Source organism: Seriola dumerili, unplaced genomic scaffold, assembly GCF_002260705.1.
Source record: "Seriola dumerili isolate Sdu_G_001 unplaced genomic scaffold, Sdu_1.0 BDQW01000066.1, whole genome shotgun sequence".
In the NCBI taxonomy this organism is placed as follows: Eukaryota; Metazoa; Chordata; class Actinopteri; order Carangiformes; family Carangidae; genus Seriola; species Seriola dumerili.
Genome location: NW_019174321.1, coordinates 3,177,352 through 3,197,142, shown reverse-complemented (window position 1 = coordinate 3,197,142; position 19,791 = coordinate 3,177,352). Strand labels below are relative to the sequence as shown.

Sequence of the window (19,791 nt, the reverse complement as noted above, 5' to 3'; positions counted from 1 at the left end):
AGGTCTATTTTCATCTAAATACAACGGTGCTAGGGACGTTCTTACGTGATGACGTTCCATGTTCATCATCACGACGTACGTACGCTCCTGTTGCTATGCTAATTGCTAGCAGAGTGGCTACTGTCTGTACCGCTGCTTCTGTTGTTGTGACCGAAGGGGACACTAACTAGAAATAATTGTAAACTTATTTAGAAAACAGTTACCCGTTAACCCAGAGCACGTTATTGTCCGTGTCGGGCCGTCGGCATGGCTCTGCAAGGCCCGGAGGAGCTGGGGGAGCAGGTCGAAGAGCCGGAGGATCTGGACGACCAGGACGCTAGTAGCATCTCCCCGGCCGAGGAGATAACGCTGCCCCCCGGGCCTGGAGGCGACGAAGAGCCGGAGGAGGCTCTCCTCCTACCGTGGGACCGCTTCTCCGCCTGGTTGCACTGCATCTGTGTGGTCGGCTTCGACTTGGAGCTGGGACAGGCGGTGGAGGTGAGGCAGAAGTAGCCGCCCGGGACAGCTGGGTCATGTAAAACTCCTTTGCACTGTGGCTAAAATGTCTAAGTTAGCAGTTATCCACGGCTCAGACTATTTCCTGGACTGGACCACACAAACCTCTCCATGAAGCTGTTTGACTGATTATTCTTTGGTCGAATAGTGCTGGCATGTTTACATACAAATACAACAATAACAGCAGAATGATAGAATTATATCACTTTTTACTTTTAACAGGATAGCGAGTTCATGACCTGATGTTGTTTTTTGTAGCCAAGATGAAGTGTGTGTGTTTTTCCTTCGCTCGAGTTAGTCTGCAACAGCAGCCTCAGCATCACCCATACCTCTACTTCACATGGAGGCATTTTGCTGAAACTCATCCTCAGACATGCACACATTAAACTTTTTCAGGCCTTAAACTGTGGGAGTTGAACACAGCGCCTCTGGTTTGGAGGGTTTAAATCCCACTGGAGCCACCAAGGGTAACAGAGCAAACACCTGTTGTCCTCACATGAGTTTTGGATACAGACATTAATCAGTAACCTGCTAGCAAGTTTTGATTGCAGTGCAATGCAATGCATATTTTTAGAAGGTCCTATACAGCGATTTGTTTTTAAACTCCTGCAAGTGTTTCTGTTTCACATTCTATGTTTAGCTGGGCAACACAAAACTGCAGACTCTTGCTGTTATTTTGTCATATTACTAATTAGATATAGTACTTGTAGATTTAAAACTCAATTTGGACCACCTCTAACTATTATTTTCATTATTGATTAATCCACTGATAATTGTTTTGATAAACCGATTAATTGTTACCTCTATAAAATAGCACAGAATTCTAAAAAATTATCCATCACAAGTACCCAGATCCCATTGGGACAATTACAAATATACTGCTTTGTTAGACTAGTCCGGCAGTTCAAAGATATTCAGGTTACAATCATAGCAGAGTAAGAAAACAGGAAACATTTAAGAAGCATGACTTTTGCTATTCCTTTATCTGACGATCGACTAATTTGTTGATTTGTTGTTATTCTAAATTCCATTACAATTATTGCCATGGTAAAAATGGTAGGCTATTTGATACTGGTGTCAGAAATGATTTTTTTAGGACCTTTATTAGAGGAATATAAACATGTTTTTCTACAAGACTCTTTTTCATTTAACAAAAGAAGCCAAAGTTCTCAATGTTCCATGTTGACTAAATACTATATATTTCTTCCATATAATACAGTCTGAAATTGGCAAAATGTTGATTTAAACCAGTTATATTAATAATCAGATTAATGAATAAAGACCACAAATGACAGTTTTCAGTATTCTGTGCCACAGACACATATCAGTTAATAACTCTCTGTAAATATTATATAAATAAATAATTGTTGCTAAAATATACAGTGCACTTATCACTTAAAATCAGTTTATATCAAGTCTAGTCAATTTTATTTGTATAGTGCAAATTCACAACAGAAGTTATCTCAAGGCACTTTTCAAATAGATCAGGTCTAGACCTTCTCTATATAATATTATTTACAGAGATTCAACAATTCCTACCAAGAGGCGACAGTAAGGAAAAACTTCCTTTTTAAGAGGTGGAAACATTGAGCAGAACCGGACTCATGGTTGGCAGCCATCTGCCTTGACCAACATCTAAACTGTACTTTCCTGTTTTACTGAAAAATAGGTTTCAGCTATAAGTAATTAATTAACAAGTTTTAAGAAGATATCACAAAATTTAAACATTTGGCCTGTTGTAGTACAGGGACTGCAAACTCTAACATTATCAAGTGCAATAAAATGACGGATAGGATTTACAGACAGTAATAGATTCAGTGATTGTGATTGAAGAGACACATAAATGTTGGTAAAGATGTTTGAAAAAAACCTGTGATGAGCTGGATGAGCTCCTGCCGTGTGCTAAATCTCTTCCTTTTTTTTCCAGGTCATTTATCCTCATCATTCCAAACTGTCAGAGAAAGAGGTGAGTCAAACTGACTTTAAGATATTTATATTCTGTATATAATCACATTTTGATGGACAAGTTCACTAAATCCTGTAAGACCTGAGCTGTAAAAGTGGGAGAGTTTGGTAGATTATTTAAAAAAAATTGTCATGTTCGGTCATTGTAATGATGATCATTGATCTCCTGCTGTTTGCTGTTTGTTGTGTGTCAGTGTTGGGTGTGTGTATTAACAGAATCAACCTAAAATTACATGATAAAGAGATTAAAAACAAAAAAATATAATCTTGTTCCTGTTTTCTTTCAGAAAACAAGCATCTGCTACCTTTCCTTTCCGGACTCAAACTCAGGTGAGTTCCTGTTTCAGCCTTTTAAACTTTGTTCTGACATCTTTGAATGCAGCGAAACATGGTGATGTGTCAGATTAAGGGCCGGGTTATGCTTGAGAAGACATCGTGTTGTCTGACCATCTCGGTCAAGTTTTTAAGATTTTTCTGATCGGCCATGCTTGATAGCGCAGTGAAAAATCAGCTGCCGTAGGAAGGGTGAGATGCCGTAATTGTTAAATATGGAGATAAAGTTTTCAGACAGTCTTCCTGGATGGCATTCATAGTTTTGAACTCAGATGTTCAGAACAGACGGGGACAGAAATAATTGTGTAAAGAATGAAAAAAACAGAACTACAACGAGAAGATAAATCCTTGCTTACTTTCTCACCTCCACACTCTTGGCCAGTCACAGTGTGAGGTGGGTGTGAATGTTGGATTGTTGGTTTTAGAAACACCTCGCAGTATAACACATCACAGTTAAACAGAACCACAAACTACATCCTCCAAAATGAACATAAAGTCGACACTGCTTTAAAACAGTTTTGTAAAAAAACTGAACATTTGAACCTGCTGTCACAGAGGGGTGAGCTGCAATGAATTATACAAATGGGGATAATGATGCGCTCTCTCAGGCAGTCTCTCCTCAAAGACACACATGGTGTTGCACTCTAGTGTACATATAAACTGTCACAAGAAGTAGTTGTGTGAAGAATTAAGAATAAGAGCAGGAGACAGAAGTTCAAACCCTGCCTACTTTCACACCTCCACACAGAAGGCCAATGACTTTCATGTGGATGTGTTCGTCAGTCTCAGAAAGTTACAAAAAGAGACCCAACCCCATCATCAGAAAGGTGGTTTCAGACTGTCATGCTGGTCACTTTTATCCCTTTGACGGCCTTGGGTGTGTAGGTGTGTAGGTGTGTAGGTGTGTAGGTGTGTAGGTGTGTAGGCCTCTAGGGCTGGATTTTTAAAAATAATTTGTAATATTACAATTGCCATAGTGATTCTGAATTAGGTTTTCTCCTCTCTGGAACACAATCTGGAAGCTTTGTTTTGACTTTGGCTCTCTGTTGACTGATTGTTGTTTAAGTTTTGTCTGACTATAATTGTTCTGCCCAGCAGTTACAATCAGGGACCATTTTGAAAATCGTTTTTTGTTGTTATGTTGCCAAAAGAAAAGAGCCCAGAAAAAATGAGCTAGCGCAACCATTTTTAGACACTTTAATTAGTGTAACACTAGGCTGATGATAAACAGGGGTATGAATTGATTTGCACGCGCACTCATGCATAGACCTCTCTGGAATTGAGTGTGTGAATCAAGTGCGTGTGTCTGCCTGCAGGTGTGTGTTTTTTTTGTTGACTGTGACTCAGCAGGCGGTGAAGCTGATGAACCTGCTGCTCTCAGGATGAAGACAGGATTAGAACAAGATGCTTACAGGGCTGCTCTATATATATATATATACTGTAGGTGTGTGTCAGAGAGCGAGAGACATTACACTGTAGATCTGTAGCTCTCTCGCTCTCAGTGTCTCCCGTAATGCAGTCTCACATCTTGATCAGAGTTGGCATCATTTGCCTTTAATCCACTTTGAGAATTCAGAAAGTAGTACTACTGACACATGATTAGGCATGTTGTCTCTGCATTGCAGCACGCAGGTTTTCAAATGAAGCAGTGAGTGTGATGTGAAAGTGCTGACTCTCACCTTTATTCTGAGGCTTTTTACATCAGATATAGAGAGGAGCAGATGTACCACCAGTTTTAGATGGAGAGATACGGCCAAACCAGGGACAGAAATAGAATTAAAAATTGGTCTTAAAATGGTCACAGCCCAGATGATGTGAAAGATATATCTGTCATTTGTAACAAAACACTACAGTTATGCTGCACTTGAACATAATCAATAAGACATGCTTCTACTCTACAGATATTTAAAGCTGCGCGCAGTGAGGATCAAATGTAAAAGATTGTATTGTATTTACTTGTATTGGTGAACCCGCCCTGTGTTTTCACCAGCTCTTTGAGTCTTTTCTGTCTCTTAGAAAGAAATCTACTAATGCAGTTTTAAAAGAGGCCAGGCACTGGCAGGTATTCAAAAAGCAAAATGCAAACTGCTGAAACAGGTAGTTGATTAATCAATTAGTTGATTGATAGAAAACAAATTGGCGACAATTGAGCTTCTCATGTGTGAACATTTGTTGCTACTTTTGTCTGTGATGTCATGATAGTAAACTGAGTGTCTAAAACAAGATAACTGAAGAAATCACTGTGGGCTCTGTGACATTTCTGACATTTTATAGGACAATTGATGGATCAGTTAAACAGGAATATAATCTGCTGATTAGTCCAAAATGAAAACAATAATGCAATATGGAAATTGCTATAATTCAAAAGTACAAAATTTGTCGTCATGAAAATGATAAGATAAATTTTCCAGCCCCTCAGGCACTTTATTAACACATCAGACATCTTGTGATTGATGAAAATAAGGCCATAGCTCCTTTTCCATCTGTGAGAAACTAAATTTCACTGATTGTGATTTGTTCTTTTTTGCTAATGAGACAGTGCTGGCAGGGTCACAGGCTCAGATCCAGTGTCTCACATACTCTGATTAAGGTAAATAGAAACAAAAACACAAATAAAATGAAGAGAATCCAGAGTCTGTTACGTCAGTCCAGACTGAGAACGAGAGTTGTGGCTCAGCTGCTGATGTCCTGTTTCGTACTGGGTGGTCTCAAACGCAACACAACTGCATGATGTCATGGAGTCTTGGCTGAGTGCTTGAAGTGTGTGTGTGTGTGTATATGTGTGTGTTTGTGTCCTATGAATGAAGTGAGACACGCGCACACACACACACACACAACTTGCATTCTGAGTGTGAGTTGAAGTGTTTGTGTCTTGTCCTGAACTCTGATTACCATTACCTCATTTTCTCTTCTCGCACGCCCGCTCTCCTCTGGCGTGTCTGCTGAAGTATGTGCGGAGGTCACGAGGAGGTTAAAGGCCGGCCGATGACTCATCGTGTACTTCCTATTTCCGCTTTTCTTCCCTGTTTCCTCTTCCTGTTTATCCAAAAGTTCGGAGGACACCAGGAAGACACTGAAGAGCCACTTGACATGACATGCCCTTTTTTTGAAATACACATTTTCTACAGTTAGACTTTTGCATGTGAAGCATGTTGAGTAGCAGTAAAAGGAGTTATTTGAGTGGCAGTTGTCATTGATGTGGTTTACAGAGCTGTAGCCTTTGAATACTGCAAAAAAAAAAGTATATAGGTAAAGGATAGATTATACAAAGTTTATAAAAGATTAGATCATGGAAAGCTGATATAAAATGTTCCATTACCTAAGAAGCAGTCCATATGGTAAACCAGCAAACACGAGCATCAAAGTTTGGTTGTGTCCCTTTCTACTTAATGGGAGAAGAGTTTAGGCTCTAGTTGGCTCCGGTATTTATTGGTTATTATGCTTTAGTGAACTATTCACATTAAGCGTATTGACCCTTTAACCCTATGAAAGATTCATGACATGGTGTGATTTGAGTAAAACTGGGGGCCTGTTCCAGAAAGCAGGACTAACAAACTCTGAACCGAACCCTTAACTCAGAGTTGACTGAGATGGGAAACTCAGCTGATCAGAGTTAGTTCAGTCAACTCTCAGTGCATGCCTGGTGAATGAAAAAAATCCATCATCAATGGAGCTTGGAGACTAGGATTGACCATGGCAACAGATAAATAAAGAGCAGAGCCTCCATTTTAATCCAGTGGAGTTGGAATGGAAACAGAGTCAATAATTTAACACTCTCACATTTTATTCAGTGTAATTCACTTGTTCAGCATTTATCAGACTTCCTATCAGACTTGAATTTCCTTAATTTAGGATAAAGTGCTGGAATCCTACTGTATGTTACGTGTTAATTATTAAATATATTTATTCAGCCGGACCACCACAGGCAGCAGAAAATGTTTAAAAATCTTGATCAACAGCATTTAATGTATTTCAACATGCAGTAAATTTAAACAGAGTAACTGAAAAGTAGTTAAGACTGCATTAAGCTTTTATTCAAAGACTAATTTTTAAACTACATGTAAACTACTACAATTATTTTCAGGCGCACTACAATCATGGAAACTCTGGGTTTGTTGAAGAGCAGGTTAGCTTCACAGAATATGTTAGCACAGTAACGGAGGTTTAGTTTTCACGAAACCTGCTTCCTGGAACAACTTCTAACAACAACTATTAATTTTTGTTTATGAGTCTGTTGAAAGCCTATTGTTCCTGTCGGTTTCAACAAAAGGATTAAACCTGGCAGTGTTTCCATGGTAACCACATCATCACTCCTGTGTTTCCAGGTTGCCTTGGCGACACCCAGTTCTGCTTCCGCTTCCGTCAGGGTTCCAACAGGAAGTCATCGCTCGGCTGCTTCCTGGAGACCACCGACCGAGACGCACCACCCTGTCTGAAGGTTGGGAAAGACACACACACACACACACACACACACACACACACACACACACACACACTTGCTTTTTTTAAAAACAAAAAATATAATCAATGATTTGCATCTCAACCACTAATAAGCAGCATAAAAGACAAAATGTTCTTAGACAACAATAACATTTTCATTCAACCAATAATGGAATAGGTCACTGTTTATTGTCTGTGGATAACCATCAATTACATGTTAAATCTCGTAGTACAACACAAATGTCTTTTGTTTTTTTATATGAATCATTTTTTGTATCCAAAAGAGTTTTACAGTAACATAAGCTGCTGCAACGGTGTTGGCGCCAGCGAACTAACTGAAGGGGAAATCTGCCCTCGGATACAATCCTAAAACATCAATTTCCTGTTTTCTTCTTAAGAGAAATCAAATACTCAAACATAAAATATTCTTACGCATCTCACCACGGCTGTAAAAGTTGCCTCCCTCATTGAACACTGATGGAAAAAACTGGCCCATGGTTGAACCAGCTTGATGACCTACATCTGGATTGTCTGCTTTAGTGATATAAAACTCAATTCTGATTCTGTGTGTGTGTGTGTGTGTGTGTGTGTGTGTGTGTGTGTGTGTGTGTGTGTGTGTGTGTGTGTGTGTGTGTGTGTTTTGCAGAGGGAACAGGGACATTACTACGGTTATGTGTACTTCCGTCAGGTGCGAGACAAATCTCTGAAGAGAGGATACTTCCAGAAGGTCAGTGTCAGGCTGCAGGGTCACTGCAGTTCGGCTTCATTGTCTCTGAAATACTACTGAATATGAGTACTAATACACTGTATTAGCGTGTATTAGCTCACCTGCTCAACAGTGAGAATTTGCTGCTTTTCTCTGTTTTGTGTCATTGTAAACAGAATATGTTGGAGATCTGAGGGTCGTCCAGCAAAAACTGACAAACCCACATCTGCAATAATTAACATACAACAACTGTGCAATATTACGTATCTGCTATTTTGTACTATATTTAAATATCTGCTTGTACAAATTATATTATTATTTATGATTTATCTTTTTTATGCATTTGATATTCACATTGAATCTTGTCACCTTGAGCTCTGGGAAACTGTGATGAACATTTTGCAGTATTTTCTGACATCTCACAGTCACAGTCACAAGGAAAATGATAATTAGTTGCAGCTCTAGTGACAGTATGTTTCTAATGATCAAATCTGTCGGGCTGACAGATGAACAGAGCAGTTCAGCGCTCACAGCTTTAACAGGGAATACTGATGTCTTTTCATATGACAGTGTTGTGAATACAGATTTCTCTCTCTGTCTCTCCACCAGTCTCTGGTCCTGATCAGTAAACTGCCCTATGTGACCTTCTTCCACTCGCTGTTGAAGATCATGGCTCCAGAATACTTTGAGAAACAGGAGCCCTGTCTGGAAGCCGGTCAGTCTGATTATCTGTCTCTACCTGTCTGTCTCTTTGTCTCTACCTGTCTGTTTGTCTCCTTCCTGTCTTTATGTACCTATCTTTGCTGGAGTTATAAGATGCCACCTGTATTTCAGGTGGCATCTTTAACAGTTTATCCACAAACAGACATTTAGTTTTAATCAGTATAAAGTGGATGCTGATTCAGATCGCTCTTGTTCGTGTATTTGATTGACAGCTTGTAATGACATAGACCGCTGGCCGACACCCCATCCCGGACGAATCCTGACGCTGCCTATTATGGGCGTGGTCATAAAGGTAAACTCACACACACATGCACAGTTACAGGCAGGGGTCAGACGTTTCAGTGCAGTCGGGTGTCAAAGTACAAACTGTCTGTGTGTGTTAGTTAAATAACTTTGTTAATCACCAGAGGGAGAACTAGTTTGCTCACCTATACACTGTGAATGATAACAGACAGAATCCTACTGCGACAGCTGTGACACTAACATACAGACCACCACGTTACAGGAGCACTTTAGTGCAGTTCATAATCCCACCAAGCCATTAAATTAAAAAACTGTTAATGAAATTGCTCAATTAATGTTTGAAGAGTTGCAAGAAAACAGGCAGTGAATATGAAGATATGTAATTAATAATATGAAGATTAAGGATTGTGTCACCACTGGCAGCCGTGGGTAGTGGAGGTTCAGTCACCTGCTATCAACAGTAACTTGGAAGCTCATCACCTGCAAAGGTGTAAATGAATGATTCATGAATTATTGTGAGATACTGCTGAATCTAAAACTGAAAAAGTACTGTGACTGAGGAGCTGTTTTATTTCCGTAATCATGTTCTGTCCGTGTGCGAAGACGCATCGATTCAAAAACAACTATGACACGTACACGACCATCCGATCTCTGATTAAAGCAAACAGAAGCAGTGTGGAGTTGATACTCTGAAGTGCAGACAGAAGCAGGAGAAATCTTGTCAGTGTTCAACTGGTTTGTGACGAGCGTCTGAACTGTGACTGTGTTGAATCTGTGTGCTGCTGCAGGTTCGAATCCCGACCTGCTACGACAAACCAGGAACTTCACAGCTGGTGCAGTCCGCCCAGGTGATGACACACAACATCACAGACACATGCGTACACACACACAAAGAAGCTATTTTGTTTCATAAGAAGCTGTTTTCCATTTATATATTTGTTTTTTCTAAGTGAATGAGATCTTTTTTACACATTTGGCATTTTGTATTAATTTCTGACTGAAGTGTGTGAACATACCTTGAACACCTGATTATTTCAGCTAAAAAGTGAGTGTGTTTGTTTTTCAGAGTGACAGTCTGGTGTCCATCGTGCTCCCAACCATCCATGAAGTCGACCTCTTTAGGTGAGACTTGCAGGTCATGGTGTTGCCCTTCTCCACAATACACACGCATGTGTCATATCCTGTCGCAACCTGCTGTTCAGGCGTGGTACTGGCAGGACGGTTTTACCTGGTGACACCAGGAGAACAAAACCTTCCCTCCAAACGATTATCTGCCAAAACTGGTGATGGGACAAAATAAAGCCCAACCTTCTTTGCAGTATTCAGTTTGTATTTCTAAAACTTGTACAGTCAGTGAACTTATTCACAGAACTCACCCACAGGGTCAGTCTGACCATCATGAATAGTCATGGAAATTTTAAAAAGGTCAGTCTTACTGGTTCTTGCTGTAGTACTGTCACCCTGTTGTGCTAATTTGCATATTCTGTATTCTGTACAAAAGAAGAAGAATAACCGCCTCCTGCTCATGTTCAGGTCCGTGTGGTTATTTTGTCCTTGATCACGGGCACCTCCTCAAGGACCTGAACAAAAAGACAAGAATAAAACCAGATAAAAACATGAGCAGCATAAAGCGAACTACCAGAGCAGTTTGACCCTGTCAGGAGTATTTGGAAACAGAAAAACACCTGCTTGTTCAAAATGTGTGGAACGGTCCAGTAATGATGAATAAGGAAACTCTCCTCATCAGTTTGTTATGCCTGCAGATGCTCCCCGGTCCAAAAAGGACATTCAGCAAAAACACAAAAAATGCATTTTAAACAAGTATTTGTTCTGTCAGTATCGTGTGCTTTGGCTTTGTAAAGGACCAAATGTTTTAGCCCTAGTCTGTGAATGTCTTAACATTTTCCAAAGTCGACATCAGTTTTTCGTACTGTTGGAGGTGTTTTCTACCTTCCACGCACTCGTGTGTTTCAGGTAATTTCTATACTTTGTAAAAAATCAACCCAAGGAGACGAGAGATGAATATTGCGCAAGCAAGTAGAATATGTACAAATATCCTTTGAAAACCCTTTTTTGGCAGGAAAGGAAACTGTGTTATATACACATTCTGAACTCTACATATTCATCTTCCCTCTCCAGGTGTTTCTACCCGGTCTTCTTCCACATCCAGATGCTGTGGGAGTTGGTGTTGCTGGGGGAGGCACTTGTCGTGATGGCGCCGTCACCGGCAGAGTCATCAGATACTGTGCTGGCACTGGTCAGGTGAGTCGGAGGGGTTAGGGACAGGTCATTGTGCCAGAAGGAACAGAATAATTAGGTCAACCTGTATTTCACAGCTTGACATTTTGCAGCATATTTAAAGTAAATTTTAATATAATTGAAGATGTAATCTGAATTTCTGTCTTTAAATTCTGGAAAAGACTCAGAATGTCTAGAAATATGTCTTTAATACATTTAATTTCACACCTTGAATTCAGTTGTAAAGGATGTGAATGAATGTATTGTTTTCTCATGGTGAACCATTTGGTAGGAAATTAACTCAGACACAGACTAGTTATATAAATACAGACATGTGATATGTCATGTGTTTTATTTTCATTTTTTCTTTCAGTGACGACATTAATTGTATTATCCTATTTAAAATGTTTAGGTTTCACTTGCAAATACATTGATTTAAGAGGCATCCGATGTTCAGTTGGATCAAATTAAGATCATATTGTTGTGGCCTCTCCCAGTCCTACACTCTCTTACATATACATGTTCACTCTCAGTGTTGTGGAGACAGAAGGCAGGTCACTGACTGTGCTGTGACCGGCTGTGAAGCTAGAGCAGCTCCTTGTCCAGTCATCCTGTAGCGTTGGTTGGTTAGTACTGGAAGGAGATGAAAGTCCTACAGCGAGCAAATGGGCTGATTAAAATAATTTGCGAGGGACTTTGAAGGATTTAGAAATGCTGTGTCAAGGTCTTTCTGCTCATCAGAGGGTCATGCAGCCACATGGGAGTGGATCAGGCTTCAAACATTAATATCACTCTGTTTTTCTCTCTCTCTCTCTCTCTCTCTCTCTCTCTCTCTCTCTCTCTCTCTCTCTCTCTCTCTCTCTCTGCAGCTGCATCTCTCCTCTACGTTACTGCAGTGACTTCCGGCCGTACTTCACCATCCACGACAGTGAATTCAAGGAGTACACCACCAGGACGCAGGCTCCGTGAGTAAAGATGAACCAGCACAGCAGCTACCGTGTTGCCCTTGAGCAAGGCACTGACTTCCCATCTGCTTTGCTTAGTTGCTCAGTTGCGTAGCAGCACTTGAGCCATGGTCAAGAGGAGGCGGGAGTGTCTCTGTACTTTAACAGCCTTGTGCGATTCCTGCTGGTCCTGGGTTTTTGAGCTTGTTTTAAGTCTGATCTCTAAGAGCTTCAGCGTTCAACACACACTGTCTGTGTTTCGCAGTGATTTGTCATCTGACACCTGTACTGCCTGCCTGCACTGGATGCTCTCTGCGGGCAGAAGAAGTTGTTGGGATGTTTTGATCTAGTCTGTGATAGGATTGCTGATTTTCCAGAGTGTTGACTTTTTTTTTTTTTTATCAGCGCTGGAAAATGTCAAGATGCCACTAATGTGCAGGCTTCGATGGAAAACAACAGGCACAGGTGTTTTGAAGTGTGTCCTACACATTATTCTCATGTGACCGTGTGTAACATGCATTGACTCTGTCACTGCCTTAGACCATGAGGCTATGGCGACACATTTGATCTCTCCACCCGTTATTGTTCTCCACCTACTGAAAGGTTTAAGGTAGCAAGAATTCAGCGTCTTGCTCGGGGACTCTTCAGGTTGGAGGTTTGCTGTTTGAACCCGAGTCCTTGTTCTTAGAGATTTGTCGGTGTTTGCCTGAGTTAAATGTTGTAGTCACCTGTGATTCGCCTCTCTGTTCTCTCTCTACAGGCCATCGGTCATTCTAGGAGTGACCAATCCTTTTTTTGCTAAAACTCTTCAGCACTGGCCGCACATCATCCGCATCGGAGACATGAAGCAAGCAGGTAGATGATGCTGCTGCTCGTCCACTTCAAGTCAAATCTGCATTGATTAAAAGACAAATACAGCGCAGTCCACTACAGCAGTAACTTCAGCCTCAGAAATGACCTCAGATTCACACTCTACGGCCGAAAGTATGTGGACAACGCCAACGTCCAGATACTTTTGTGTATTCTAGAGCCACGCTTTGATTTGACTCACAAAATGTGAGTTAATGTCTTTCAAACTGATGCATTTACTCATCAACTTTTCAGTGGCAGCCCTGGTTTTTTCCTGGTTGGGTCTAGGACTTTTAGTTTGAATGAAGGGAGACGGTAAACAATGATATTTGAGACAACGGTGTACTGCCTACATTACATTACAGTGTACAGAGGCTTCTAGCTCTCTGGTTACTCTGTCTATATACCGTTACCATCCAAAATGAAACATATATATGATATAAATAAGCGTATGCTGCCCACACCCGTGTTGAATTACTGTACAGCTGTAAGTCAGATGTCAGGTAAGACATTGTAAAAACTCTGAATTGTCTGTCTGATTTTTCCTCTCTCCGTCCGTCCGTTCTTCTCAGGTGAGATGGCGAAGCAGATGAAAGTGAAGAAACTGAAAAACCTCAAAACTCTGGACTCTAAACCTGGTAAATGCTTCATACTCTTCATTCGTGTCTTTATATTTTGGTGTAATTATGTTGTTGAGAACAGGCCTGCAACTCGCTCACAAACTGAACACTTACGTTTATGAGGCAGCAGATTCTCCACCAGGGGGAGCTGTCAGATCAGCTTCTGTTATCTGATCTGTGTGTGTGTGTGTGTGTGTGTGTGTGTGTGTGTGTGTGTGTGTGTGTGTGTGTGTGTGTGTGTGTTGCAGGTGTGTACACTGCATATAAACCGTATCTAAACAAAGATGAAGAAATCATCAAACAGCTTCAGAAGGTAAGACTAGATCTCTCCTCGATTACCAGCCGTGTTCAGCCGTATATTTATATTTTTCTATAATATTTTTTCACATTTTTTATTGTAAATATTTGATCTAATTGTTAAATTCTTCTATTTATATTTAAGATCTCTGACCTGCAGCTTTTTTTATATTTTGCTTCCTTTGTTTTCCATGTTGTTATGCACCAAAACACCAAAGCAAATTCCTTGTATGCTGAAAACCTACTTGACAATAAACCTGGTTCTGTTTCCGATTCTGATTCTAATAAGCAGAAGTCTACTGATCATCTTGGTCAGGCTCAGTCTGGCTCTAGAACCAGACAAACAAAGTGTAAAGGTGATGTTTGTTTTTGTTTATTTTACTTGATTCTCAGGGTGTTCAACAAAAGAGACCTTCAGCGGCCCAAAATGCAATTCTTCGACGCTACTTCTTAGAACTGACACAGAGCTTCATCATTCCACTGGTAACAGCTTCTTTTTATCTCTCTATGTTCCTTGAGATGGTTTCATTGTTTCATCGTGACATGGTGCTGTGTAGATTTTGTCTTGTTTATGTCTCACTCACAACTTTTTGATAAAATATGTCAGGAACAAGGACAGTGGTGTTTTTAATGCACTGTCACATGGATTGATAGATAGATAGATAGATACTTTATTATTGGGTATCTTGGGGCCCTGCTGGTTTGAACTGTATCACTGAACCACGCTCGTGTGTTACAGGAGCGGTACGTGGCCAGTCTGATGCCTCTGCAGAAGTCCATCAGTCCCTGGAAGAGTCCTCCTCAGCTCCGACCGTTCATCCAGCAGGACTTCATGAAGACACTGGAGAAAGCTGGACCTCAGCTCACATCCAGACTGAAAGGAGACTGGATAGGACTTTACAGGTAGACACACACACAAACACACACACACACACACACACACACACACACACTGGAAATGCACACAATGCAGAGCATCATGTGGACTCCTGTGTGGTTCTCTCTGCGTCTTAAGGCATTTCCTCAAGTCTCCCAACTTTGACGGCTGGTTCCGCAACAGGAGGCGAGAGATGACCCAGAAACTGGAGGCTCTGCACCTCGAGGCGCTGTGTGAGGAGGTGAGATGTTTAAAGCTCTCTTCAGAAATGAAAACATCAGGGTGTCCTTTCTGTCTCTCTTATCCTCTGTCCGTCTGTATCCGTCTGTAGGATCTGCAGCAGAGGATCCAGAAGCACACAGAGGTGGAGACGGTGGATCTGGTTCTGAAGCTGAAGGATAAACTGGTAAGTACGAACTCATCCAAGGCTCAAACGATGACTACTACAGTTTATACTGCTAATACTACTTCTACTACTTGGTAAATCCTACTGGGAAGCGCTGAAATATGATATAATAAAGAAAAATGGTATCATCCTGTCGGTTTTCCACCATGGTGAAATGGGCATTAAATTTTATTCTGTGTGGTTTTAAAAAAGGTCTTGCATGTAGCTCAGTGAACGCTGCAGAAACCCCGCACAGACTCTGATAATGTGAACGTTGGTGAATGTGCTCCGGCTCACGATGCTCTTTGCTGCAGAGTCAGGCGGAGAGGGAGCAGCTCCCGGTGCGTCCGGGGACCCTTCCCAAACTGAGGGCCCATATCGATGCCGTCATCCTGGCCCTACCAGAGGACCTTCAGGGCATCCTCCACAAGCCCTCCACACCCTGACCTTTAACCTCCTGTCTGCAACTCCAACCCCAGTTTGAGCTTGTTTTAAAGTTTGGGGGGTAGTGGGCCTCCTCCCAGTTGGCTCCCAGGTTCAGGGGCCCCTGTTTACTCAGCCTGGGTTCCAGTTCGAGGACCCCTAGTTTGCTCTAACCATGAAAGCACATTGCATCTTGCATTTCCCCCCCCAAAAAATATCCAAATTCAGTTATATTTACACCCCACCCCTATCCCAACCAAACTGCTACTGCGGTGGCTCGGTGGACCAAGCGTGACGCTCATGTCTCAGTGATCAGGTGGTATTGAGACCAGCTGGAGCAGGCCGCAGCTGCTCGTCGTAAACTCCTCGTTTAAACGATGTGAGGATGTTTTGTTTTTTTTTATCACAGAGACATTATTAAACAAAGATAAGAGCGTCGAGCATCAACGAAAGTCCATCTGAGCCCGTGGTGAACCTGTGTGCAGAAGGATTGTCATCACTGTGGAAGTAAGAGCAGGAAGATGACCCCAGCTGACCTTTGACCCTCAGCATTTTTACCTCTTGATGTTTTTAATTTTTACTTTTTTAATTTGACGATGGACTGCTGCAGGCAGAACTGACTGGAGCTTTCATCCATTTAAACAAAAAAAAAAAAAAAAAAAAAAAAGTTTTTTAAAAGAAGTGCACTTCATCGCTAACTGGGCCAGTGTGCCCTTCTCTCTCTCACACACACACACACACACACACACAGAGGCACACACACAGAGACACACACACAGAGACACCTTTATGCAAACAAACTGAAGCGAGCAGAGCCAAGCAGTGCTTTATGATTCAATTTTACTAAAATGTTGTCCATAAAAACACACACAGCATTAAGCACCAGCGAGCCTGTAATAACTGTCAATGCAGTAAACATCTCTTGTCTCGTGGGCCCAGGAGCAAATCACATCCCTGTATCCATATTCAGAAATGTCTCTGGTGCAGGTTGTCATTATATTTGTATTTTTCTGAAGACTAAGTCCAAAAGTTGTGTGTCGCTATTGTGTGAAAACCTGTTTTTATTTCAACTACCTGATTCTGAGCTCCTCCGCGGGTTGAGGAAAGTCTTCGGCCCGCTGGACTGTGAAACTGTGGAGGCCCGTTTCTGCCAAGACTGAAAAAAAAAATGAACAGATGAAAAGTTAGAAATGTCAAAAATACTCATGGTAAATCAAAGTGAAGAGATGGAGAGTCAAAATCGTGAGCGCTCAAGTGGAAATTTTGAATTAAATCAAACTTATGACTTAAGTCAAAATTATGAGATACTAAGAGGAAGTAATGAACTATTATGAGATTTAAAAACATTTTTTAAACTTTGATAAATAATAGTGACTTAGACAAAATTTGAAAACAAAGTTTGACTTTTATTTGATAATTTTGACAAAAGAATATCCTGAATATCTCTCATTTCTAACATTTTATCTGTTCTATGTTGTATTTTCCTGGCACAGATGAGCTGTTGTAGTAAAACCCTTTGATACTTCTGTGAAAACTTGAGCTCAACGCAATACCACTTTCCTCACTCCTTACTCTGTGGAAAGTTTTCACTTGGCAGCAGCAACACAAGAAATGCACTTGAGAAATATCCATACATCCTTGAAGGAAAAAAAAAAAGGATTAAATAAATCCATGGTGCAAAAGTAGTGTAATTTAATTAAATATGGTCTAAAAGTAACTTCAAAAAGAGGATTTTATTCTGTGCTGTGTCAGTTTGTAAGAGCAGATGGAGGAAACTGCTTTTACACTTGTTCAGTGACTCCAGCTGAATAAACTGAAACCAAGATTCATATACGTAAATGAAGCTGCACTCACACTCAGTGTGTTTGGGTCAGTGATGCTGAAGTGGCAGTAAAGACCAGATTATACTTTCGACAAGTTGAATGATATAAATTATGCAATCCTGATGCATTTTGTGTGTCGGCCACAGATTTTATTATCTCACAGAAAGCGTGTCTCTCACCGCTGTGACTGGATGGGCAATTTGAAAACAGATGCCAATGAAATATGTAAAAAGAAAAATGTAAAAAAAAATATATATACATATACATTAAGGTGCTCTCGCTGCTAAAGAATTTTTTTTTTGCCAAAGAATAAATAAATCTTATAGTCAGTTAGGAGCTAACAAACCTCATCTCCCGCGTCATCTGAGGCGTTTATTCGAGCTGATTCCTCTTAAGATCGTGTCACAAAGTCAGCAACAGTCATCACATTTTAATGTTGTTGACTATCTTTTTCCTATTTTTCAGGTGTAATGAGACGATTGTGTAGTTTGCTCCTGAGAGTTTATAGAAAATACAAATTTCTACCGGAGGCGACGCACTGCGGTCCTGAATATTGAGTCAAGTATGGAAGCCAGAAAGAAAACAATGTTTGGAATAATTAAAATATTTGTGACCAGTCAAAATGATTAGATACTATTTCATAATTATCTAGTTATTTATATTAGAATTTTGATGTTGTATGAAAATTCTGACTTTAAACACTTTGACTAACAAAGTCTTAAAATGTCAAATGATTTGACTTGACATTTTTATTTCACTCATTCCAATTTTTTTTTTATTTCTTTTTTTTTACCCCCTGGCAGAAATGTTCTTCCACAGTTTAGTGATAAATTATGATGGCGAAGACAAATTGAGGCTTTCTCATTAGTCCTGCCTTCCACAAGAAATGGCAAGATACGTCAAAGTAAAAAACCGGCAAGCTGAAAACAGATACTGTCAAAAAAGAGAGTCCCCAAATTCACTCTATACTTAATAACTAGCGACTGCAGGGTCGGGCAGCGTTAGGGAACTGTGTGCTGGCTTGTGTGCATTTCTGAGAAAAATTAAAAAAATAAAAACACTACAGCTAGCATTGTCAACTGATGTTTCACAGACGGAGTAGCTTTATGATTGGGGTTAAAATGATGCCGGTGCCTTATAAGAAGGAGAGCAGAACCAAAGTCTCGATGAGTTACTCTCAATCTGAACGAATGAAAACTGGTTCCTGTAAAGATAATAAGAGCAGGTCTTCTTTAACTGCTGCTCAATGCTTAACATTTATTCTTTCTTCTGACACTAAACTAAATTTATTCTGCTGATGAGTCACTTCTGACTGACCTCCATCCTCCTCAGGATATGTTGCCTCCAGACAAAAAATACTCCCGAAGTCTGTTTCAAGTGTTTTCTGCTGAGCAAGCAAAATAAACGGATGCATTGTTAAACTAGATCAGAAGTGGTAACTAAAGGTGCAGATCTAAACGAAGTCGGTGAGTCCCGTCAAATAAAGAAACCCAACAAGCTCGTTCCTCGTAGAGGGGAGACTAGCACTGCTGGGTCTGTTGTACATGTCTTAACCCTTTAACTGCAAGATGTGCTTAATTTACATTAATGTGGATTATTTTTGCTTCGGGATACAAGGTTTTGGATTGATTGAAGATTTTGGTGTTTTTTTTTTTTTGTCAATTGACCATGATTTTTGTCATTTATTAAAATTGTAACAAGATATCTGTCGTGGCAGCAGGCTAAGATTTAACATTTTGAATTTAAAGGGATAAAACATGAAAAAACCATCAGTATGTTCCTGGAAATGAAAATAATTCACCTCAAAGCTTCTTTAGGCCTGATGGACATTCCTGGACCTCTAACAGTGTATAAATTGACAAAACCATATATAATGACAGCAATAACACTTTTACAGGTAATTTTATTTACTATGGTAATTTGTACTTTCATAGTGTAAATTACTCTGACTTACTACCAGGTTTTGTGTAGTTAGTGGTCATGCACATCTGCACAGGAATTTAGTTGATGTTTGCATTTCACTTGTTTGAAAATGTAAAATGGACTTCTTGACACACTTTTGGAATATGTTGTTTGGGTCATTTTCTTTGAAGCCATCACGTAACATATGTTTTATGAATGCTTTGAAATTTTTGTTCAGCAGATAATTGTAAAGAAAAATAACAAAAAATATGTGCTGGTTGGAAAAACCTGTGTCATCTGGTTGTTGGGCAACCATGTAAGTTTTATATTTGTTAAAAGAAAACACAACTTATTTTAGCAACTTTGAATTTTTTTATGGAGGGCTATTCTCATATTCCACTCTGTAGAGAATTAAGAGTTTTGTACATAATGGTGTAAAGTGTATTTGGCCCTGATATGAGGATGTACAATAATTATTTTGTTATTACAACAGATGTCTTGATAAATACAGAGTTATAAATAAGAATT

General features: G+C 40.2%; 1 protein-coding gene across 1 annotated transcript; it reads left to right on the top strand.

Annotated features, from left to right (window-relative positions):
• Window positions 1–200: 200 nt before the first annotated feature.
• dennd6a (DENN domain containing 6A) lies at window positions 201–16,076 on the top strand. Its single transcript, XM_022742114.1, has 19 exons — window positions 201–477; window positions 2,423–2,461; window positions 2,748–2,790; window positions 7,119–7,231; window positions 7,880–7,960; window positions 8,549–8,654; window positions 8,875–8,954; window positions 9,694–9,753; window positions 9,972–10,027; window positions 11,045–11,167; window positions 12,013–12,108; window positions 12,848–12,942; window positions 13,509–13,574; window positions 13,805–13,869; window positions 14,247–14,336; window positions 14,593–14,756; window positions 14,869–14,971; window positions 15,062–15,136; window positions 15,430–16,076. Exons 1-19 carry the CDS (start codon window positions 247–249, stop codon window positions 15,559–15,561), a joined length of 1,818 nt encoding a protein of 605 aa, XP_022597835.1. The 5' UTR covers window positions 201–246; the 3' UTR covers window positions 15,562–16,076.
• The last annotated feature ends 3,715 nt before the right edge of the window (window positions 16,077–19,791 follow it).